Consider the following 25,743-nt stretch of genomic DNA (forward strand, 5'->3'; position numbering starts at 1 on the left):
GTCCAGCCGTTTCGGAGGGGGTAACTAAATTGTAACACGAGAATCTATACTAATATTATAAAGCAGAAGAGTTTGTTTGTTTGAACGCGCTAATCTCAGGAACTTCTGGTCCGATTTGAAAAATTATTCCGGTGTTAGATAGCCCATTTATCGAGGAAGGCCTATTATATCATTACGCTAAGATCAACAGGAGCGGAGCCACGCGGGTGAAACCGCGAGCACAACTAGTTATATATATGTATAGAGCAGGGAAGAAGAGGTTAATCAGGATAGGTAATAAATAAAACAACCGTTTAACATCTTAAACATTTATTAAATGCAGTAACAGTCACTGAGTTATTAAAATTCTATACGAACTTAGTTATTGCTTAATTTGAGCGTCGCAATAATTACATCTAAAATAATAAATAATATCAAATTACATTTTTACAGAAGATAAATTAAATTAATACTAATAATAAATAAATGCATTATAATACAATTTGCTTGTAAACTACGATTCTGTTGGCTCTAATGCCCTAATAATGCTTTGGATTTTAACTCTATTCTTTATTCATTTTTTTTAATAGAGAGCGGGTTGATTTGTCTTATTTTTAAGACTTAAATTTCCAGTTAGAATGTTTTTAAGTTCCTGTAGTTTTTTTTAATGCCACAAATATTTAGTCATTAGTTTTTGTCCAATGGAAACCAATTTACATGATTCAAAATTTGTGAATGTTTTTTTTACCAGAATTGTAATTAAAAAAAAGTTTTTGTCCCTTTTAGGGCTATCAAAAAAATGTTTATGAGATGATAAACGCGTAAAAATTAGTCATAGCTATCGATAGGAGTTAAATATTTCGATAAAACAATTTAATTAATGAGATTCAAGATTTCATATTTTTTTTTTGTTTTACACCGATTTTAGGTCAACAACTGAATTAATCAACAAATAAAAATTGGGAGGTATATTTTAACAGTAATCTTAACATTTTCACCTACTTTTTTCTTTAAACTAAACTATTGTTAATTTTACACCAGTTTTTATAAATTTTTACACTTTACACCCTAATCTAACCACATTTTTTTACATTATGACAAAATTTTTACACTTCCCCCAATCAGACGAATTTTTTGCCATTTTTTGTTAATTTTATGTCATTTTTTGCTTATTTAACCCCAGTAATGGTTCTCAACCACGGTTTATAGAACGTGGTTCTCATATACACGCCAGGTAAGAAAGGCGCTGCACATTTGATGCCATGTGACACTGTGCCTACAAGCTGCCAGCGGCCATCGTCGCGTTGTAACACTAGTGGTCCGCCGCTGTCACCCTGGAATGAAAAATTGAAAAGAAGAAATTATAACTCACACGAAAAAAAAACGCACTCACTTAGTCTGTTTTTTTTTACAAATTGTCAAAAAATAAATTAAAAATTACACGTAAGTAAAAAATAAATCCGTTGAAAATTTTTAGATTTCTCGAATGAGGTCTTCCAAACAGACAGACAAACTTCAGATTCTTTGTCTCAATAATTTTATTTGCCAATTTACATTGGCTAGTGTTAAAAAAGGCATGAGTCACAAATCAGCAACAATAGTTGTTCAACAACATAACAGTGCTAGCAACGCATTAAAATTCTGTTTCACCGATAGTCAAATTAACTTTAAAAAAGTAACTACGATTTTCTAGCCGATTTTTTTCGGTAAAAGCACAGTAATAGAAGCCACATAAATCGGTAGTACATATTACTTTTAAAAACTAACTATTCATAATGACTTGTAAGTAAAAATATTTTCAATTTAAATATATACTCACCTCACAAGAATCCTTCTGTCCGTTCGCGTATCCAGCGCAAATGAAAGAGTTCAATATTTTCTTTGTGTGTCCCGCGGTGTGGAACATCTCTTGACACGCACTGTTTTCTATAACTGGCACCTGAGAAATAATTATTAATTATTTAATATCATACTAATGAAATAAAAAAAAATCGTTTATTTAGAAATAGAATATAGAATAGAATTGCGATTCATTTTTATATATAAGATATGTATATATGTATGTGTATATGTATTTATTTAAAATTATATATGTATGTTTATCAGCCATCTGGTTTCCATAACACAAGCGATAGCTTAGTATGGGATCATCGTGCCGTGTGTGAAAATTGTCCTGAAATATTTATTTATTATTATTACTCCTACTACTTATAATTGAACCATCTAAAAGTATCGTCTAATAAAATTGTTTGTATGTCTACACACCTGAACCTCCTGTAACACAGCAGGCACTCCACCACCGTACTTCAGCCGTCCCCAGCCTGTGACGGTCGCGACTCGACCGGTGAAGTCCGCGTCATCTTGCGGCATGCAGATTGGCACTGGGAAAATTAAATTAATGTATTGGGCAGCCATAATATAAATTAAATGTATATGATGATGAATAAAGATTAAAATTGACAGTTTTCTTCTTTTTAACGCATTAGTTGCGACCTCAATGACTAATTATTAGGTATCACTATAAATCCTAGTAGGTATATTTGATTTTAACCATATTTGCTATTTTACAGTTCTACGTTCTAAGTTCTAAGTTCTTACTACTTCTACTATATATAAATGCGATGTAGCTTTCAAAAATAAAATACATTTCTTGATTGTAGGTGCTGTTTCAGTGACCGTTCCATTATATTTTCTGATTATTACAGAACAAAATTTTCTGTTCGATTTTATTAATGTCGTTTCTCATGTGAGTTGGCACAATAGTATAAACAAAAAAATGACAATTACATTCAACAAATTACAATTACATTCAAAAAATTACAATTACATTCAACAGTTATAGAATGAAAGAAGTTATGGGGACGATGATAATATTCTTACCAATATGCGCATCAAACTTCACAGGTGACTCCAGTTCTAACAAAGCCAGATCATTCTCAAACGTCGCAGCATCATACTGCCGATGTACTATAACACGCCTCACGTTTTTGGCAACTGGTCTGCGAGGTTCCACGTCACCAGATATATCGTTCTCACCGAAGACTGCTACTAGGGATGCTAGGAATCTGAAATGTTATGTGATATTTTAAAAGAAGTATTAAATATTGGTTGATATCTATACTCGTATATCTATACTAATATTATAATATAATAAAGCTGAAGAGTTTGTTTGTTTGTTTGAACTCGCTAATCTCGGAAACTACTGGTCCGATTTGAAAAAATCTTTCTGTGTTAGATAGCCCATTTATCGAGGAAGGCTATAGGCTATATATCAGTACGCTAAGACCAACGGGAGCATAAAAGCGGCTATCTGAAGAAGTGATAATTTGAATAATTGTCCATAAACAGTTATCAAAGTTTATATGAACATTGAGTTTGAAACAAAACTTTTATTTAATAATGTTAATAGGAGAAATAAAAAAAAACTACTCTTCTAATTCCTGCGATTTTGCATACCTTAATAAACATTGGATAGACAATTTTAGCTATTAGCCACCCAGTGTTTATTCGATACAACATATTTGACAAAAATGCTTATAAGGCTATAGATCAAGTAATTATTATTAGTAATAAAGTAACCAATAGTTAACGTATAGCATATATCCTCGAAAAAGGAATAGAATGGAAAAAAGCCTTACCCAGGCTGACAATGCGCAGCAGTAGTCACATATCGATTAGTGATCAGCACTCCTCCACACTTGTTCTTAGTAAACAGTCCAAGCCAAGTGGACTCCCGCACGAGGACCTGCCAGGGCCACTCGCCGAATCTTGCGTTCTTGCCTCCGACTATACGACCGGATTTCACTAGAGGACGCACTCCGCATACTGTTGGAGATATTTTATTTGCTTGAGGTTACATTAGTGATTTTTAAGCGTGCTTTTTTGATAAGTGTTTGCTTGATGATGAGCGGACAATATAGTTATGAAATCGATTATAAATAACAGATGTATAACAAGTAATAATAACCGAGATATCATTTTGTAACATTATGTGTTCTGACTACATAATATTACGAAAATGATATAACTGTGCTGATTATAAGATTCAAACTACTCTTTTTCACATGACATATTATAATAACAATTAAGTAGTTAACCCTAATATCTCAAAGTTATTTCAACTCCTAAAATAACTTAGTCCCTGCTAGAGAAAAATTATCTATTACATTAAATTATATACGAGTATCTCTTCTATTATTATCTATACTTTTTCAAAACGTCTGATTTCTTCAATTTTAAGTTCTGTATTATATAATAATCTTCTATATCAAAAAGTTCTTTATTAAACAAACAAAACTCACAATTCTTATCATTATAATCGATGCTCTGGTCGGTATATAACTCTGTGGTGACGTCATCAGCCAATTCCGTGACGGTGGTAGCAGCGGCCGTGGTTGTAGTGACTCGCTTCGTGGGTCTGGGGCGTTTGGTGGTGGTCACCTGGAAGCAAATGTATCACAGGCGGAGGACCAAGTTTGAATTTAGACTTTATTAACATAGAGATAGGGTTGATTATTAAGAATTAGGTAAAGACGATTTTGGAATACGTAGTTATGAAAAAGATGATTTGATTTAGTGAATGTACTTTCTGATAAGAAACTAAACCTACAAAAAAAATAAGATATATATTGTATATAATGAAGCCCTTGAACAATAAAGTGAAAATATATTTAACAAAATTGTATAACAAAAATTATCAATTTTAGTATAATTCATGATAATAACGGTAATGATTAAAAATTTTTAAAGTATTGCATAACTACGTAGAAATGACATTCATTTTAGAACACATAAAAAGCTTTATTACATAAAAAAAATGCTCGAAAAGATATTAACGTACCGCTTTTTTCGTTGTTGTTACAGGAGTGGTGGTAGTGGTCGGTGGAGGCGCCGTGGTAGTCGGCCGTCTAGCCAACGTAGTCAATTTGACCGGCTTCTTAGTTGTTCTTGGCGGCTTTCTAGTTGTTGTTAACCTAATCGGCTTCTTGGTTGTAGTAGTAGTTGTTGTTCTTCGTGTAGGAACAGTACGTCGTGGCGGTTTCGGTGTGGTTTTAGTTATATTCGGCTTCTTATCCAAAATAACAATATCATGTAGCTCTTGGAAGGTACCTTGAAGACTTCCAACGATTTTGTTCACGAATAAATTCATTTTCTCGTTCAGTTTCTCGTCTTCTTGCCAAGATGGTGTCGTGAAATCTACATCGTGTAGGATGTCTAAATCATTATCAGCCATAGATATTGATGTGTTGAAAACAGATGGATTTGAACCTGTTGCGTTTAGCATTGGGTTCCTAACTGGTGGGAAGTTTATTAAATCATCGGGTGATGTTTGTAACTCTTGTTTGTAGGTTGTAGTTTCGGCGTAGAATTCATAATTAGCAGTGGAAGGACTTGGTTTTGAACTGGTTCGCACTGGATATGGGGTTGTAGTTGGAGATGGCTTCGGTGTGATTACAACAGTAGGTGATGATGGTCTTTCGAAGCTCGGAGGTTTTCCCATGTATATATTGTTCGTTGATTCTATATGATTATTAACTGTGATTTGGCTGACCGGTTTCTTGAAGGGTTCTTGTGATATTTCAACGAATTGTGTTTCTTCTGACGTTGTGGTTGGCTTTTCTGTTTGTAAGCTATTGAGTACTATTACTGTTGGTGTTACACTAGAGAAGGTATCTGATGGATTGTAATCATTGTTTGTAGGTGGTGTGACTGGTCGTCTTAAAGGATTGGATCCAGTGACGTAGCTAGTCGACGGTGGTTTTCTAGACGTCGTAGTGCGCTTAGTTGTTGTTGAACTAACATAGCTAAATGTTGTAACAGTTTGTCCAAACTCACTTGGATCAGTGGGATAGTTGTTAAAGGCTTCAATTGCTTGATTAGTTGATTGACTAGGCTTAGAATTACTGGACGGTCTCTCATCTTGAGAAATACTATTCGGAGTTGTATACGAAGGTTTCTTTGTATATGGTTTCTTAGAGGTACCGGAGATTGGCTTTTTGCTTGCATTGAAATTTGGTTTTAGTGTTACGTAGTGGCCAGTAGATAAATAGTAATCGGGATAACCACTACTGTATGAAATAGGTAATGCTGTTGTAGGTATTGGAGATGACTTCGTCTCCATAACATCTAATGATGATGGTGAACTAGCATCATCTTTCATACTTGGTGTGCTTCCATTTAACATTTGAATTATACTATCGAATGACGACAATTCTTGTGAGTTTTCTGTTTCTTTGGTAACAGTGGATACCATTACGTAATTTTCTGTGCTAGAGCTATTCTTATTTGGTTTCGGTTTGAAAAGTGGACGATGCGTTGACGCAGCTATAGAGGACGTAGATGGTGACGTTGATATTGGTGAAGGTGTTGATTTCGTTTGCATAGACGATATTTGTATATTAAAATCTGAAGGTCTTGCTATATCCTCTACTGCGCTTCCATTTGCATGTAACAAAATAGTATCAGCACCACCATGATTAATTGTACTATGCGAATATAAGTTATCAGGCTTTGGTTTAATATAAATATAGTTATCCTTCGGTGGTGTACTCAATAGAGAGTTAGTAATTTGATTAAAACCTTCCGATATCATCTGTGTTTCTGTGCTCAAGTCCTGTTCGGCTTTCATGGTTGATGTAGCAACTGTTGGTCTGTAGCCTGGCGTTACTACAGGTTTGAAGCTGTCATGCCACGCGCTGAGTTGCTCACCATCGTAATCATCAGTTTCTGACTCAGGATCTGGATAATCCAAGTAGCTTGTCATGACTACCCCTGGGCCTTTTGGTATGTGAGATTGGCTGTCGGATTTCAGTTGGCAGCACGCTCCGAATAAGAAGCCATCCATGCACGATCCGACTACTTCACCACCCCGTTTTGCGCATTCGTGATTGAACATACATATTGTGTTTCCTCTGTTGTATTTCGCTGCTCTGCTCGCCTTGCAGTATGATGGTGTTATCCGGTAGCCGCCGAAAAGTTTTCTTGCTTCTGAAATGATAAAAAACATGTCATTATTTCGTATTATAAGAGGAATGTTAGAAATAATTTTAGCAATAAAATTATAGAACAAAGAGAAAGAAATGAAGTCAGTCTATTGGTACTTCGATTAAGCTTTTATTTTTACACAAAACGTTAAAATTAAATACGCTATAATAAGGCAATTTAACAATGTCGAAGAACTTGTTTTAAAATTGTTATGAGGGCCCACGGGTAATTTTAAAGGCTGCTATTTCATACAGTTATTTAAATATCATGTAAGTACACGATTATTATTCATTTAAATGTTTACGTATTCAAAATATTAATGTATCTCAATCAGAAGTAAACGTTTTAAAATTACATACATCTTATTCTCAAAGGAAAATAAAAGATCCAAAACCGCTAAAACTCTCATTAAGGAAAAAGTTTTACGCCATAAAATTGGATTACGTTTGCGAAATAGCTAGAAATCTAATTCGTTATAGAGAGAGTGAATCGTGATCAAGTTATGCGGAAAATTGTTATAAATATATCGATTCCGGGTACATTCACGTATTTTCTCCTTGTTATCTTCGATTCACAATTTACTTATGTAATAGTAAGTTCTTGTAACAAAAATATAGATGTAAAATCTTCATTGTAACAACATAGTCAGCCTGTAACAACGCTCGCTGTAAAGTGTTCGTATCGTCGAGATATATAATATTTAATAAATAAAACGCGTTTAAAATCTGGTAATAAATATATCCTGTCTTACCACAAAAAACTTTAGACAGGGTTTAACTTTAAGCGCGGGTTCTCTTTAATCTGGATTTGTCGTATTTCACATAGACAACTATTATAGTGACAGATCCCTGGTTTAAAGTTAGACAGTGTTTAAATTGTTTTGTGGTAAGATCATTAGTTCCTTAATTAAAAATCTTGTCTTAATTGAGTCCAGAGTCAAAATATGATATTTATTCTTTCAAATTGAGATTTTCAAAGAAGAGGAAGGCTAACTGCTAGTTGATGTAAAATGTTATATACATCATTCACAAATAATTATAATATACATTACTGTTCTTTACGTCACTTCCTCTAGGAATAACTGACTTTAGAGAGTTACAAAAGAAAGTTATTCTAGGAAGTTACACTACACAAATTTGATTACGTTACTACCTCTAGATAATAAGTAATATAGAAACTGTATTACATTATTGTAAGTACTTAAAGGGTTACTATTACTATAGAAATTTTGTTACGTTACTGCCTCTAGGCTCTAGGGAGTTATACATAAGAAATTTGCTTATGTTTAGTACTATCTCTAGGGATTTCCACTGTAGAAATTTCATATCTCTCTAGGGAATTATATCATGACACTAAACTCAAACTCAAACTCAAACATTTATTTATTCAATTAGACTTCTTCGAGAAGCACTTTTGAAACGTCAATACATATTTTTAAAATTTACCACCGATTCGGAAAGCAGTATCTATGGAGAAGAATCATCAAGTTGCTCTTTTAAATCATTTCAGTATTACAATTTTAATTTTACTAGCTGCGCCCCGCGGTTTTTACCCGCATTGCTCCGCTCCTATTGGTCTTATCGTGATGATATATAGCATTCCTCGATAAATAGACTATCTAACAGTGCAACTCTAAAACTAATTTATTGTTATAATATTCAGGTATATATCTTGTATCAACGGACGGATAAATGTCTCCTGTAACACAGGACATTTCCTAGCATAGGAGACATTGTTCAAATATTGCAATTAATTGTACCTACAGCTACGGTTTATGTTTTACTTATATGTAGGTAAGTTATCCTATAATTGCATGTACATGTATATTTTTTGTTGTCAAATAAAGAATTTATTTATTTATTTATTTACATATTATTGTTTTGTTATAATACAAATTACATTGTTTCCCAATAGATGGCGCTGTACGTGAATATTTATGAACATTAATAATATAGAGCTGAAGACTTTGTTTGTTTTAACGGACTAATATTCACAACTAGTGGTTCAAATTCTAAAAATATTTTTGTGTCGAATAGTCCATTTATTCAGAATGGCTGATATAACATAATGACCAACGTGGGTGAAACCGCGGGGCACAGCTAGTAAAAAAGAAAAGTTATTACGTAGCTTACCCTACACTCTAGAGTATTATTGTAAAGAAATCGAATTGATAGCTATGGAATAATTATAATCCCAGAGGCGATTAGCGAAAGTAATTTAATTATAAATACGATGTCAACTATATCTATATGCATATAATTAGATTTGCCTATTTACCCTTTCATTATTATTATATACAGAAAAGTAGACAAAAATGTTTAGGCTAATTTTAATATCGGTCAAGATGTTGTAATTACAAGTTATTTTATTTTGTTTCCGTCAGTGTCTTATTTAGCTCTTATTAATTAAAACTGTTTTGTTATTATCACATTAATTGTTTATGTATGGGAAAAATAAACTAGTTCTGCTATATGTCGGATTTTCGTCTTTTGATAAGTACCGCTTTTCCGACAGGAAATTTTTTTGTAATGTATAAGTTCGTTGTAACTAAGAAAAACATTAATATCTATTCTGCCGTCTTTGACTTTTAACAGTGAAACTATCTCAACTTTCTTTTATAAACATGTACAATTTATTTCATCAAATTCGCATATCAAAAACAAGGAAATTCAAACGTTAAAGAATTTAAGAGATCCTTTCACTGTCCTTATTTAAAATGAAAGTACATTACTAAGTTTATGCAGTCAACGTAGTTTGCATCCTGGCCGTGACCTGAGACTAGCAAAAACCATTACCTACTGTTTGTGAAGTTGGTTAAATGAGAGTTAGCTGTTAGGCATTCTAGATATGCTATGATTCGTATTTGCTTGAGGATAATGTAGATATGTCAATCTATTTATCTAAAAATGAATCGCCAAATGTGTTGCTATATAAGCTTGAAACTCGACCGTTTCGAGTAATTTTTTTGAAGTGAAACTTCTTTATCGGGGTTAGAAAAAAATTTAGTGTAACATTTTTTCGTTACGCGTGACATTTTTCCGTTACGCGCCATCTTTTTTTTATCCCTACCACGCGTGATTCGACGTATTTCTGTAAAGTTGCTTATAGTAAATATTTTTTTGAAAAATAAGGTCATAAAGAAGTTTCACTTCTTACGAGTGTACACTAGTACACTCATACATTTTTTTTAATGTTTGTTTAAAGCAGAAGGAAAGTTCTTATGGAGGTAAAACATGACAAAAGGCAATAGGGCAGAACAACGTCTGCCGTGGCAGATAGTTAGTCATAATTATGGAATATTTCAACTTTCTACCATTTTCCTCTCTTTATTAAAATCGATGTATTTATGTTAGGTAGTCAGTCATGTATCTCCAATTATAATATATATGTATAAGTTATGAAAAATGCACGTATACCTACACCATGTTTTATATTCGCTTCACTACATAGTATAAAACAAAGTCGCTTTCTCTGTCCCTATGTCCCTTTGTATGCTTAAATCTTTAAAACTACGCAACGGATTTTGATGCGGTTTTTTTTAATAGATAAAGTGATTCAAGAGGAAGGTTATAATTTATTAGGTTTTAGACGAAGCGGGCGAAACCGTGGGCGGTAAGCTAGTATTGTATAATCAAAACATAAGCTTTTTCATCAAAATCATATCAATTCTCAATTCATATACCATTTATGTTTGCACATTGTTAAATTTCTTAAGTTTATTATTAGATTATTAAGTTTCCAAAAACGACAGATGTTTTATGCATTTTGTTATCTATGACACTCTCACCTTGGCACAGATAAAACATCACCTGGTCACTCAAAAACGCGGCATTCCTACAAACGATGTTTTTATGATAATTTGTAATCTGTGGCACATCCTTACAGTTGGGAGAAAGTAGTTTAGTAGTAGGAGATTGATGTGCGATTGCTCTGGCATTTTAATTTTAGATGAAAAGACTAGTGCAGTGGTTAACTATCTACACTTAATATTATTATTAATATTATAAAGCTGAAGAGTTTGTTTGTTTGTTTGAACGCGCTAATCTCAGTAACTACTGGTCCGATTTGAAAAATTCTGTGTTAGATAGTCCATTTATCGAGGAAGGCTATAGGTTATATATTATCACGCTAGGACTTACAGAAGCAGAGCCACGCGGGTGAAACCGCGGGGCGCAGCTAGTTAATAATAAAAACTAACTTTTATTAAAGCTTACACAAAACTATTTATCAGAGTCGGCATCAGATTAGATGATATGAAATAACTAGAATCATAAAATGAGGAGTAGGTAGCTCTATCAATTAAAAACGAAACATCAAAGTTGGTTTACCGTTTAAAAAGGTCACAAACATAAAAAAATAATCATTCGAACTGAGATCTTTATTTCTACTTAGTCTGTTAAAGAAAGACTTTGTAAACACTAGTAAAAGTTACATAAATTATAATAGAAAAGCTTAAAAAGTTTAATAAAAATAAATTTTAAAAAATAAACTATCATTTGAATGCAATTAAACTAAATATAAAGTTGAAATTGTTTAAAAAAACATTTAAAATTCAAAATAAAAAATGTCTCTCAAAAAAAGTTCCAAAAATCAAGTTCATTGACACAGAGCTTGCATGCAAGTGTCACGCAACAAGCGACACGAATCGTTACTTAAAATCACTTTCTCCAAAACGCATGTGACGTCACGATATTGTCTATGCAAAATTGATTTAACCGAGGTGAAAAGAAAAGTTTTAAAAAGTTATGCAAGAAACTGTAAAAACATATTCTAACTGTATTAATATTATAAAATTTAAAGGCTACAAATTTAAAGGTAACTGTCTACACGCCTTAACCACTGATTCGATCTGGATAAAATTTGCTAGAGAGATAGCTGACATAGGATAGGTTTTTAATCTGAAATGGGATTATTACTCGAGAACGGGAACTAATAAATAAATATATGTAAGTCAACAGAACTGATAAATGGGCTGTCTAACACTGAAATAGTTTCAAATCGGACCCGTAGTTCCTTAGATTAGCGCGTTCAACTAAACAAACAAACTCTTCGTTTATAATATTAGTAAAGATTATCATTATGCAATATTGTAATAACAATCCCTATATAAAACATCTAATGATCTCTTTTACTCTTTCTGTATTAAACACAACAGAGAAAGAGACAACACTACGTAGCCTAACGAAACTTGACAAAACAAAGGAAAGCTATTGAAAACATTAAAAAAACAACACAGTTATTGTTTGAGTTGTGATAATTCTCACATCCATGACCTAGAAAATATAATAGATTAATACGTGAGTAATTGTGAAAGTATGTTAGTCTGTGGAACACAAACTTTAGCATTTTTTTTCCTTCCTCACTCTATGATCATTTTTTATCCTAATCCATTTTTTACTCGAGGTAAACAATTTTAAGGCTGCCGAACTTTTTGATCATTTAAAATGCTCATTTTAAGTAAATGTACGAAATTATAGTGAAATACTGATAGGAGGATAGGATGTGTTTCTTATTGCAGCAATAAATTATAAAGAAGCTAGCGATCCGCCCCGGCTTCACCCGTGGTACATATGAAAAATAGATGTTGGCCGATTCTCAGACTTACCCGATATGCACAGAAAATTTCATGAGAATCGGTCCAGCCCTTTTTGGAGGAGTATGGTAACTAACATTGTGACACGGGAATATTATATAAATAAATAATAATAAATAAAAGTTCATTTATTTGCCTTCACAACTTAAAACTATTACAAAGGAACTAAATATGTAAACGTGTAGCATTTTCTCAATTTCAGTAAATAAATTCCAATGCAGCAGTTATTTTCTTATGTATGTATAGAAACTCAATACCTTTAAATATTATTGTATTCAACAATTAAAAATCAACCCTATTAGTTGCTCTTCAAGAACTTGAATATACATTGTTCTGTACCTATATAATCATTACATAGTATAAAACAAAGTCGCTTTCTCTGTCCCTATGTATGCTTAAATCTTTTAAACTACGCAACGGATTTTGATGCGATTTTTTAAATAGATAGAGTGATTCAAGAGGAAGGTTTCAGTATATAAAGTTTTAGACAAAGCGGACGAAGCCGCGGGCAGTAAGCTAGTATTAATATAAGATTTGTATGGTTTTGTTGATTCAGTGTTTTTAAAACATCCCTTCTATCTTCTTCTTCTTATATATAAAAATGAATCGCAAAATGTGTTGGTAAGCGCATAACTCGAGAACGGCTGAACCGATTTCGATAATTCTTTTTTTTATTATATTCCTTGAAGTACGAGGATGGTTCTTATGTAGAGAAAACGTAAATATATGTACCACGGGCGAAGCCGGGGCGGACCGCTAGTCTTATATATAAAAATGAATCGCAAAATGTGTTGGTAAGCGCATAACTCGAGAACGGCTGAACCGATTTCGATAATTCTTTTTTTATTATATTCCTTGAAGTACGAGGATGGTTCTTATGTAGAGAAAACGTAAACAATTAAACATGTACCACGGGCGAAGCCGGGGCGGACCGCTAGTAATATAATAAATGCGTCTGTCTGTTACGCTTTCCCGCTTAAAGCTCTCAACCGATTTTGATGAAATTTGGCACAGACAATCTTTAGACCCTGAGAAAGAACATAGGCTACCTTTTATTGCGAAAAAACACCACGCGGTTAAAGCCGCGGGCAAAAGCTAGTAAGGAAATAAAACTTGACCCAAACTTTACAACATTAAAAATATGTAATTAATAGTATACTTACCGTGGGAAATAATTAAACTAGTTTTTATCACGATGTTTATCTGTTCCGAATAAAATAACAATGCTGTCCGAAAGGCTTAATTGAAATTAGATAGTCTGATTACTTTTACTTTTACGTTACTATTGTTCCGCCCTGACTTTGTTCGAAATAAACTTATGTTGCCTGTATTACAAGTGTAAGCTAGTTTAACTAAAATTAATGTGAGTAAATACTTCCAATTTTCATCTTTTAAAGCTCTATTACATTTCTCTGAGTAAAAATTTTCAAATAATTGTACGTTTAAATCTCTCCTCTGAAAATCAGTGCATCAAAACATTTTAATTAATGATTGCTGCTTTGCTGACGGGGAGTCCTTTTTGCCACCATTGCTATTTTTTCTGTTCTGTGTGTTACATAATATTAAGATTTGTATTTTTTTACATGGTAGCAAATAAAGAGCTTTTTATTAAATATCTTTCTATGATTTCTGAGTGACTGACCGCCCTCTTGGTACAGTGGTTGACGCTCGAGCGTAGAACCGAGGGGTCCTGGGTTCGATTCCCGGTGGAGACGAATAAAAAAAAATGTGTCGGTCTTGTAGGGCACAGAAGGCTGATCACCTACTTGTCCCTACAGAAAAATCGATCATTGAAACAGATGTATGAATAATGCATCTGCCCCTTACCCCACTTGGGGACATGGGACTTCACTATGATTTCTGAATACAATAAATGGTTTGGAACATCCAGCTAAGTAAGTAAGTAAGTAAGTATTAATTATATAACAAGTTGAACATACGGAAGCGTTTCTATTAATAAATAGAGCGTACTAGAGAAGCATGCGTTTGAACATCGCACGGCAACTTATTGAAAATTACCCATTGAATACGAATTTCTTTTGAACGATGTTGTGCTGATAATATCGCTGTTTCAATACATGTCACTTATTTTAATGCCCGGGATACACGAGGATAGAAAAAATCAGTAGTGGAGGGCGCTATTTGCCTAAAAATAGAACTCCATCCTATTAAAAACTGTCCTGGCTTGTCAATTAGGTTACTAGTTTACAAAAATTATATTCATTACAAAAATGTATGTAATTTTTGTAATGAATATGAATGAATTGTGAAATATTAATTATAATAATGTGAATGAATAAAAAATGAATTGATTGTAATAAAATAAAATTAAGAAGACATAATATAAAATGTATATCTAATGAAAAATGTATTTGCATGCCGTTGAATAACGGCTAAACATGCTGAAATAATGTATCTTATTCTTAACACCTATGTATACCATGTTTACTTGCAAATAAATGATTTATTTATTTATTTAGCTTAGAAATAGAGCTAGTATTGTCTACGAAGCCAGAAGTATTAGTTTGCTAGCTTAATGACACTAGCATGCTATCCTAGCCTGAAAACTAGCCTCGTGTGTTCCGGACATTACAAGTGTTTATGGGCGGTGGAGACCACTTAACATCAGGTGGCCCACCTGCCTCTTTGCTTGCTCTGACATAAAAAAATATGTGTTGTAAGCATATCAATTTTTATTATATAGACTGAGCGGTGTGATTCGTTGGTAGCGACCCTGCCTTCGAAGCAGTACGCTTTACGATAATGTTGATTACATGTGTCTACGAATGAAGAAATGCAAACAAGAAAGCACGCTTTGTCATAAATCGATTACCATATAAACGTATATTGAATAATGTCGTTTTCTATGCTTATTATGTTGCTTTAGGTGAGTAACATAATATTAGTTACCTACAATATATTAATTCGTTGTTTTTCTAGCCACATATTTTAAGCTGTTTCAAAAGGTTGGATGAATTTAGAATCAACAAATTGATGATTATTTTTAAAACTATTTTAGTTTATTTTTTATGTATACTCGCTATTTGTAAAAGCACTTTTATATCCGTTAGGACATAAAAAACTTTCTTTTACTCTCATAAATGTGTAGAAATCTAAGAAAACATGAAATTTATATATTTGCTATGAAATTTAACGAGTGCGTTGTAGTTTTTTCATTAGTATGTTATGTTTGAATAAGAATTTTATGAACAATTTTATGTTTTTAACAGACAAAATATACGTTATTTGCTATGTCGACTTTCTCAGCATATTAACTTACTTTGTCTTTCATATTTATGTAAAAAAATTGATAATATGTAGTAGCATGATTAGTTTGTGGTAGCTTTTAAAGGATATGTTGTATTAATCAATGTATTTCTTCAAATTCTTTCTCGAGTTGTTTTACTATCGGATGGTATGGTTTTGTATTATTTTCAAAATCAACTAGCTTTTTTCTGGACTATGCATTTACGTTCATTTCTATACAGTGATATAAAAATCTTCATAAACATAATATAGATATATACTTTCCTATTTATAATCTTAATCTTAATATATATAAATCTCGTGTCACAATGTTTGTCCTCAATGGACTCCTAAACCACTTAACCGATTATAATAAAAATTCGCACACCATATGTGCAGCTCGATCCAACTTGAGAGATAGGATAGTTTAAACATGTAGGTACCACGGGCGAAGCCGGGGCGGAAAGCTAGTATTATTAATATAGACTAAATAATTGAGCGTCAAGCAATATTTTTGGAAAAGTAAGTCATGAAAAATTTGAAATGTTTGTTATTCTAATAATGAATCAAAATCGGCTCAACAGTTTTTCATAAACAAAAACATACTTAATTTACTAAGATAACTCTTCTAGGCCGAACACGGGCATAACGCTATATAAATTATAAACGCTCTATTATTTTCTAATACCGTTACATTTCTGTTAATTAATCGAATGAAAATGAAACCTTATTTGCGATACTGGGTCTAACTGTCGGTGATTTTCCAATTATGTTACTTCTCTTTCTCTCCTATACAAGAGAAAAGGACGCAAACATCTCTTTTTATAGATGCATTCATAGTACTTCGAAAACTTCGATAAAAATATTTTCGCTCTATATACATAGGATTTTTAGTATTTTTCTGTTTGCTTATTCACGAGTTTAATATATTTAGAAGTTTCAAATTTTTCAAGGCATAAGCATGTGTTATGTAACAATTCCACGCTCGCTACAAATAATTCAAAACACCAGAATAAATAAAACAAGAAATAAATCGCGTTAAAAATCCTCTACAACTTTTAAACATCCAAGTTAAGCCGGCTACTCACGTACCTGCAGCAGGGGCAATATTGGAATTGCACCCTTAATTGGCTCCTTAATTGTGATGTGTATAGTCAAGCAGGGGCAATTTAGAGAACAGCTGAAATTGCTCAAACCGCCGCCCGTGCAACCGAGATCGTTCCAATATTGCCCCTGCGGCAGGTACATGAGTAGCCGGCTTAAACTAACCTAACCTAACATATTGATGTATACTTTTCTCCACATACATAATTACATCAAACTCGGTCCAGCAGTTACGTAGCTATCACAGACAATCAAACGGATCGTAACATTTCAATATAACAATGTTTAACCCACTGTTCTATCGGTTTTACTTTCGTTGACCTAAAGTTTGCTTTCACATCGGAATGTGTCTGTGTGTTTCAATTTCGGATTCAAATGTTTGGTTTCATGTGTTTTTCCTGTTAATGCTAGGTGAAGGTGTTTATTGGATATATGAATCTTATTTTTTTTTATTTAAATGTATTTTTTTAAAGAATAGAGAAAAATGTGGTATATATGAAGGATTTTATTTCGATTTAGTTTATACGTTAAATTTAATTAACTATTATTATTAGAGAGCTGAGCACAAATATGTAAATACTAAAAAATTATGTGTACAATAAAAAATACAATTAATAACGAGTATTTTTAGGAATAAAAGTAACGGTATTGTTAACAAATATCATTCAAATATATTACGATTATCGCAGATAAAAACACACAAAGGTTAAATTCTTATACTTAACATACTCGTCATATTTTTAAAACATAATTTTTCTAACAATAAGGCCATTGCCCTCAATACCGCCAAGCATGTGTGACGTCACATTACTCTTTCTTTTCTGTAGTCCCGTTAAAGGGCTCTGATTTCTTTGAAATTGAGATTTATTGTCCTTTATGGTAATTAAAATAACATTATGTGTAAGAATATGTTTGTTTGTTTTTTGTACACACGGAAGGTTTAAGTCCTTTGACCTTAAGGATGTAGATTTAATTCTATTGTTAAATGTTTATAGAACTATTTTTTGTACAGTTTCAAATTTGATTTTATCTGACCACGAATTTTCATAGATAAAGTTTGAAACTATGTCAAGGAATATTTATTTACTCAAAAAATTATCTACTAACTACTACGAAGTGGAATAATCTACAACATTAAAAAATGTAAATTTAAAAAAACTAAAGAATACATTTGACAATGACAATATTATCTCTTATTATAATCTCTGTCCATTCACGGACGAACAGAATATTTTTTTCATTGAATAGTTGTCGTTATAGTCATCGTTTTACATCCAGCATAATTGCACCTTTATTGCATTTATAATAAGAACTGAATTCCTATAATATTTCTAACAGTTAATTTTACTACTGATTTTTATTTTTATTCTTGGTAGGCTTCCGTTTTACATAATCTTACTCGGAAAATAAGATATACAACGTACTTATCTAATGCATAGGAAAAATTAAAACAAGTAACAATAACATAATGTGAAGTCCCATGTCCCCTAGTGGGGTAAGGGGCAGATGCATTATACATCTATTTCACTGATCGATTTTCTTTAGTAGGTGATCAGCCTTCTGTGAAATTTTTGAGACATCTGACACTTGTCATAGGGGTTTGATCTTAAGGGACAAGTAGGTGATCAGCCTTTTGTGTCCTGCCAGACCGATACATTTTTTTTTTTCGTCTCCACCGGGAATCGAACCCTGAACCCCTCGGTGCTACGCTCACGCGTCAACCACTGTATCAAGGAGGCGGTCAATAAATAATATAATTGGTCCATTGAAAAGTTACATTTGGGGTCGCATTTTTTAGAGGACGCAATTTTATTTTTTTGATGTGTAGGGGGGGTCAGTGTGAAGCTATCACCAAGTTTGTGGGGTCGCCACCCTTGTCCCACGGCCGCCATCTTGAAAATAGCGGTTGAAATGGTTTTTACGATATATCTCTTAAACTATTTATCTGATAATAAAACAATGTTAACATTATTCGTTGCAAATTAAATTCTCTACAACTTAGGTTCAGTAACTTTTTGTCGTAGAACTATAAGCAAAAAAGTTATAAGCGAAAATGTTCAGAAATTAGAGATGTTTATATTTTTCAATAAAACTTTTTTTTATAAGTTTACGAAGAAATTATATCAGACCATTTTTGTAGATTGTTTTTCGTAGAACAACTTTTATTTACAACATTTTTTCATTAAGTAAATAGCTAAGGTTTTACAGCCATCCGAAGTGAGTACTATTTTAAGTACTCTTTACTATACAGAATACAGAATACGATATATTATTATGTGTGTACTAATAATAATTTGTCACCAGTAATTATTTTATTTTTGTTATAATAATATTTTTAATAATTAATTTTACAATATTATTAATAATTAATTATTGAATCTTTTCCCCACAACCCAGGAGGTAGAGTCTGGAAGTGCGTTTTTTTTACGTCGAAAAGCAGGGCTGAAATGTTCTGCAGTGTGCTTCCATTGTTGTGGAGTCTGGGAAAAGAGCCAATAGCCAATTTATTATGTATAGTTACTACTGAAAAATAGTACTCACTTCTGAGCGCTGTAAAACCTTAGCTATTGACGTAATGAAAAAATGTTTTATATAAAAGTTGTTCCTCGAAAAACAATCTACAAAAATAGTCTTATATCATTTCTTCGTAAAATGATAAAAAAAAGTTTTATTGAAAAATATAAATAGCTCTAATTTCTGAACATTTTCGCTTATAACTTTTTTATTTATAGTTCTACGACAAAAAGTTACTGAATCAAAGTTGTAGAGAATTTAATTTGCAACAAATAACGTTAACATTGTTTTATTATCAGATAAATAGTTTAAGAGATATATTGTTAAAACCATTTCAACCGCTATTTTCAAGATGGCGGCCGTGGGACAAGGGTGGCGACCCCACAAACTTGGTTTTAGCTTCACACTGACCCCCCCTACACATCAAAAAAATAAAATTGCGTCCTCTAAAAAACTCAAGGTCAGGCCTAAAAAATGTAACATTTCGATGGATCAAATGAAATGCACCTTATTTAGCAAAATAATAAAAGACTGTTTAAAAAAAGAAAACTTTTCAGAAGCTCAATCTATAATTATATAATACGTATATATATAATACGTATATATATAATATGCTATGCTATAATATGCTCAATGTATATATATATAATACGACGAGTTATTAAAATAAATAAATTTCGATACATCAATGGATGATTTAAGTTTATCAGAAATGAAATTTGTCAGAAAGATAAGATATTATTGTTTTTTGAAATGACTGAAAATTAAACTAAGACAACGTATGTACCTATTTAACTACTGCAGCTACTTATATAACTCTTAACTTTTTTTTAAATCGAGTAAAACTAATCTCTAGCTAGTCTTTTCAACTTCCCTAGTGCTCTACAAAGCAGTATTTTCACTAGACTTCCAAAATTAAAGCCACATTATCACCAGACGGTTATACGGTTTATAAATCTGGGTCATTTAACAAGTTTTTCTTGTTGCAAAGTGTTACGTGAACATACTAATAATTCGCGAAAAGAGGTCATCATTTATAGTCATAAATCATAATACAATATCTATACTAATATTATAAAGCTGAAGAGTTTGTTTGTTTGAACGCCCTAATCTCGAGAACTACTGGTCCGATTTGAAAAATTATTTCAGTGCTAGATAGCCCATTTATTGAGGAAGGCTATAGGCTATATATCATTAAGCTAGACCAACAGGAGCGGAGCAATTTGAGTGAAACCGCGGGGAACAGCTAGTCTTTAATACAAACACACACAGCACAGCGATTTTAAATTTAAGTTTGAAGAAGTTATTTATATGCACGTTCGATATAATTATAGAGAAATGTTAGGTGCTCTACCGTCGTACTAAATGTCACTAAAATCAGAGCAATCGTTTTTAATTATGTCAGTAACATACGATTATTTATCCAACATACTTATGAAATATCGTTTTAAGGATTTATCGCTGTGCTTAATTTCAACCTGATTCGAGGATACATTTTTGAGTGAAAGAGTTACAAACATTAATCGACACTAGCTCTCGTTTTCATTCATCGAGTGAAGTCCCATGTCCCCTAGTGGGGTAAGGGGCAGATGCATTATACATCTGTTTCACTGATCGATTTTCTTTAGGGACAAGTAGATGATCAGCCTTCTGTGACTGCCTTCGGTGCCTACCAGACCGAGACATTTTTTTTTCTTCGTCTCCACCGGGAATCGAACCCAGGATCCCTTGGTGTTACGCTCACGCGTCAACCACTGTACTAAGGAGGCGGTTTCTTTCATAGTTTCTCGATATTACTTATCGATTTTCTTTACGGGAAAGTAGAAAATTATATATTTTAAAACTTCAACAAATAACAAACCATCTATTCGACTAAAATATAGTCATACTGCTTTTAATAAACATAGAAATCACATCTACAATAGATGTTTTGCCACTAATAAAAAACGAAATTAACATTACAACATTTTCAAATATTTGTTTAATGCAAATCGAACTCTTCCACGTTATATTATTGAACTCAAACTAAAAATCTTGAAAATAAACAATAAATACAGTCTATTTCGAGGCCACTGAACGAATCATGTCCAGTAAATTAACCGAATAAACCCCGAGCAATGTCAACTCCAAAATTTTCTGGTTCGTTTTTTCATAACGGTTTTTTTCAATACTTCGTAACCATGGCAACTGGAATACACTAAGTGAAATGACCTTTCATGAATATATGTGATTAGAAGATACATTATATGTTGAAAGAATCATACATTATATTATGATGAAAATTAATCTATACTAGTATAATATTATACAGCTAAAGAGTTTGTTTGTTTGTTTGAACGCGCTAATCTTAGGAACTATTGGTCGGATTTGAATAATTCTTTCAATGTTAGATAGCCTATTTATCGAGGAAGGCTATAGGCTATATTATGTTATCATGCTAAGACCAACAGGAGTGGAGCTACGTGAAACCGCGCGGCGCAGTTAGTATATAATATGAGGGGAGGTAATAAAGAGAGTCAACTTTTATGACAAGAGGCAATAAAGAAGATGCACCTAAGGGAAATAAATAAATCATAATATACATTAATTTTTAATATTATAAGGTATTTCATGTTGTTTATATTTATTAAATAAATGATTTAATTAAATATATTTTACACATTTTTTTTTAAACTAAGCTACTGGACTCTAGTTTTCTTAACTTAAAAAGTCTCTATATTCTCTAAGTACTCGAATTCATAAAAAGTTAAACAATAGCTGTAATATTATAGTAAGTTACATTTTAAATACAATAGCAGTCGTGTCGTGATATCGTTATCTTACAAAAGACATCAACGCGTGGAATGCTACGATAATATTCATTTCATGTAGCAAATTATAGACATTATATAAACACAAATACATCATAGTAGGAGTGTGTTAATCTTTTTACACATTTTTTTTAATCTACCTATTGGATAGGCGCCAAGCGAAACATTTTTTTATAGGTCTGATTAGATTAGATATTATCTGACTTCTTCACTTTGATGATTTTTGACAAATTTCAAACCAATCAAAGCTTAGTCATATGCTGTATAAGCGTGCATACTAATTCGTTATTTCATCCAATTATTATTTCAAATAACAACATAATATCATTTTATTATTAAAATATAATTTTCTTCACTTAAAAAACGAAAATTTCAGTTGGCCTCTATTCTTCTTATTTCTTCACTTAAATAAAGCATGAACTGAATAACAACTAAAAGGCTTTCTTACCGGTTTTTAAATAAATACTGCTTTCTGAACCGGTGTTATCTGAACTATACTTATAAATGCGAGAGTTACAGTGTCTGTTACGTGTATCACCTAAATAGCTTGTTCTAATTTTGTTGAAATTTTATATAAAGATAAATAGCACATTAATGGATAAGTTACTTGTTCACGAAGTATAACATAAGTTTTAAATTAAAATGACTATCAAAATCATACAATTTTTGGTCTAATAATTAATTATTATACTTTAAATAAAATATTAATTTTTAAGCAATTTCTTCCAATTTTTTTAGCATCAGCAGCAGCATAGCAGCAGAGCCAAATAAAAGTCTTAATTTATAAAATAATTTGGTAATGTATGACATAAAAGATATTTGAAAAGAATTTATTTGTATCTTTATTTTTTAATTATACACATAATAAATCTGTAGAAGGGTCAATTCTGTACATTAAAAATATTGAAAAAATAAATAGCAGGGGGTGTTACTGGATCGATACCAAACCCAAATATGTGATTAAAAAATTTTTTGTCTGTCTGTCTGTCTGTATGTGAAGACATCACGTGAAAACTAACATTTCGATTTTGATGGAAATTGGTATAATTATACCTTATTATCCTGGGCATTATTGGATACTTTTTATCCCGGAAAATTACGTAGAAAAAAAATAAATCTTAATTTATCTTAATTTTTCCGCGCGGACGGAAGCTAGTTTTTTAATAAAAATGAATGAATGAATGTTTATTTTTTTAATAAATATTTCCATATATATAAATGTTATTTTATTCTTAACTCTATATTTACATAAAAAATTGCGATTAATTGGCTCTATCAACATGAAGGTAATAAAATATTTTAATTGTGGGTATTTGACAATGAAAGTCGCACATGCAACGGATATCCGGTTCGTTAAACGATAATCGATATCTCTCTATTTTACGATGTTAATTAATATCGCGATAAAATCTTACGGATTGGAAATTAATATTATCTGTGCCATTGAGATATACATATGGAGACGACACCGGCTACATCACTTATGTTCCGCTCAACATACGTCATATGGCGTAACTGCACGCTCATTTTTTATTTGTTAGTGAAACGCATCAAATATGCCTTCGTGTGTGTTACGATATTGCACAAATAATACAAATAATACGGAAAAGTGCAAAGGAATAACTTTGATCGGACCTAACTAGATAATAATTTTTAAAACTTAGTTAGAGCAAAAAAATGTACACGCACAGATTTTGTTCGTGGTGTCTCCTCCACGTAGTAATATTATCTCAATGATCTGTGCAAAAATGTTAGTTATCTGGGACATTGAAACGTAAGAAGATTATAAAAGTAACTTTCGTTTTTTTTTAATATCTCTACATTTTGTCCTAGTTTTTTTCTATTAAATCATTCATTAGTTTTTATAGTCACATACTTACACACTTACTATTTCATACATACTAAAAAAGTCAAACACATTATAAATATTACGTACTACTATTTTATACATCCTCAAAGGAGTTGTAAATGGACCAACTAACCTACTTTTATAATAAAAAAATAAAAAAGTACCTCTCTCATACTCCTGGCCGGCAACAAACAAACAGTCCAAGACAATTAAAAGCACAAAAAACATTTTCACATCACTCAACTTTGGCAAGCACTCGCGCGCTGTCATTTTTGACAGATGCAATTTTTTTTATCAATTCTCAAAGTGACCAAGGCGCATATTTTACTTTTTTAATTCTATGACGCCGGCATAACTCCGACATGTCACGTTGTGGTGGTTTTTTTTAATACGAGCGTACAATGTCACTGGCAGGAACCTACTAGCTTACTGACCAACTTTAAAAGTTGTAAAATAAGAAACACACACATTACTTGCTTCGTTTACTGCGAGAAAGTCGCTCGGTACTTTCTTCGCTGTTCGAAAGTAACCTTTAAATCGTTAAACTTAAGGGTGAAAGCTGTTATCACGGATGTGTGTATGGAACTTTGTCGTTGTAAGCGCACCTGTTTAGCGAGTGAACGGTGAAACGAGAAATTCTGAGACGATAGCACGTGTGAGCGAGACGGGTATACATTTCTTTTAATGACGACAAGTGTACATTTATATGACTGATTGTAAAAATATTATAGTATTGTAAAATAACTTATTTCATTCATAATATAACTTTATCCGTTTATTTTCTATAATGTGTTTACGTAGTTTATGTAGTAATTTTTTTCAAGTTTCAAAATTATAAAATGTATCTATTTCATTAATAATTACTCTACATCACACATATTGCAATAGTGCTTAAAATATTTACCTTTTATTTCAATCAAAATTATATTAAATTTATGTATGTAATATTTAGGTCAACATATATTAAGGTCATCATTAAAACATAATAACTTAAGAAATATTTACTTTAAGCACTTTAAAATATGATGACTCTATCTCCTTTTTATGTGACATAATTTTGAAAAATGCCATTGTTACTGTGTCCTTTTTTCTCGTACAAAATTTTTATTATGTGTGAAAGAGACAGAAGATCGTACTGCAAGAACGGTAAAGATTCATAAAAAGTTTTTAAATATAGGTCGAGGAATTCCTTGCGTTTTTTTGAATTCTGACATCATTTTTAAAGAAATTACACCAATAGCGGAGTGGTGGATATCGGTGTGACTGTAGTGGGTTCGATATTGAAAATGATAAATATTAAGTTTCTCAAACTCAAAAAAGATATTCAAGTTTGACAAGCGTTTATGTAAAGTCCCTTTTTTAAACACCGCATTGTTTTTGTTCCATAAAATATTAAGATTTATGTAAAGTAAGTTATAAAAGACGTTCAAGTTATCTAATAAAGTAAGTTATTAGCTATCGAACTTTATCTTATAAGCATTACTTAATTTGATTGGACAAATGTAGAGCGTCTGCGATATTTATTTACTTTTTAAGAATGAGGAATATGTGCACATTGTTTGTAGAATCGCACCAAGCCGAAATAGCGGGTGGCTTCTACTACATTAGGGAAAATTACGTTAACACAAAATCGATGTTCGGAATATAGTGAGCAGCAAAAACAA

The 25,743-nt window shown here is 32.0% G+C and overlaps 1 protein-coding gene across 1 annotated transcript; it reads right to left on the reverse strand.

Annotated features, from left to right (window-relative positions):
• Positions 1 to 727: 727 nt before the first annotated feature.
• LOC149896621 (uncharacterized) lies at positions 728 to 24,505 on the reverse strand. Its single transcript, XM_090117548.1, has 8 exons — positions 24,244 to 24,505; positions 4,820 to 6,966; positions 4,281 to 4,419; positions 3,618 to 3,804; positions 2,860 to 3,044; positions 2,245 to 2,360; positions 1,799 to 1,918; positions 728 to 1,313 (listed from the first exon to the last, which is right to left on the reverse strand). Exons 1-8 carry the CDS (start codon positions 24,347 to 24,349, stop codon positions 1,149 to 1,151), a joined length of 3,165 nt encoding a protein of 1,054 aa, XP_089973674.1. The 5' UTR covers positions 24,350 to 24,505; the 3' UTR covers positions 728 to 1,148.
• Between the last annotated feature and the right edge of the window lie 1,238 nt (positions 24,506 to 25,743).

The sequence above is a fragment of the Colias eurytheme genome, chromosome 28 (assembly GCF_061535395.1).
Source record: "Colias eurytheme isolate Ceu_HAF_F1 chromosome 28, ilColEury1 Martin Lab GWU primary, whole genome shotgun sequence".
Classification (NCBI taxonomy): domain Eukaryota; kingdom Metazoa; phylum Arthropoda; class Insecta; order Lepidoptera; family Pieridae; genus Colias; species Colias eurytheme.

Bases quoted from the DNA above. Each gene is read 5' to 3' on its own strand.
- LOC149896621 (XM_090117548.1), bottom strand. From the start codon at position 24,349: ATGACAGCGCGCGAGTGCTTGCCAAAGTTGAGTGATGTGAAAATGTTT. The intron at 4,420-4,819 runs GTACGTTAATAT...ATTTGCTTCCAG, and splicing joins TAACAACAACGAAAAAAGCG to GTGACCACCACCAAACGCCC. The intron at 2,361-2,859 runs GTAAGAATATTA...TAATTTTCCCAG, and splicing joins GAAGTTTGATGCGCATATTG to TGCCAATCTGCATGCCGCAA.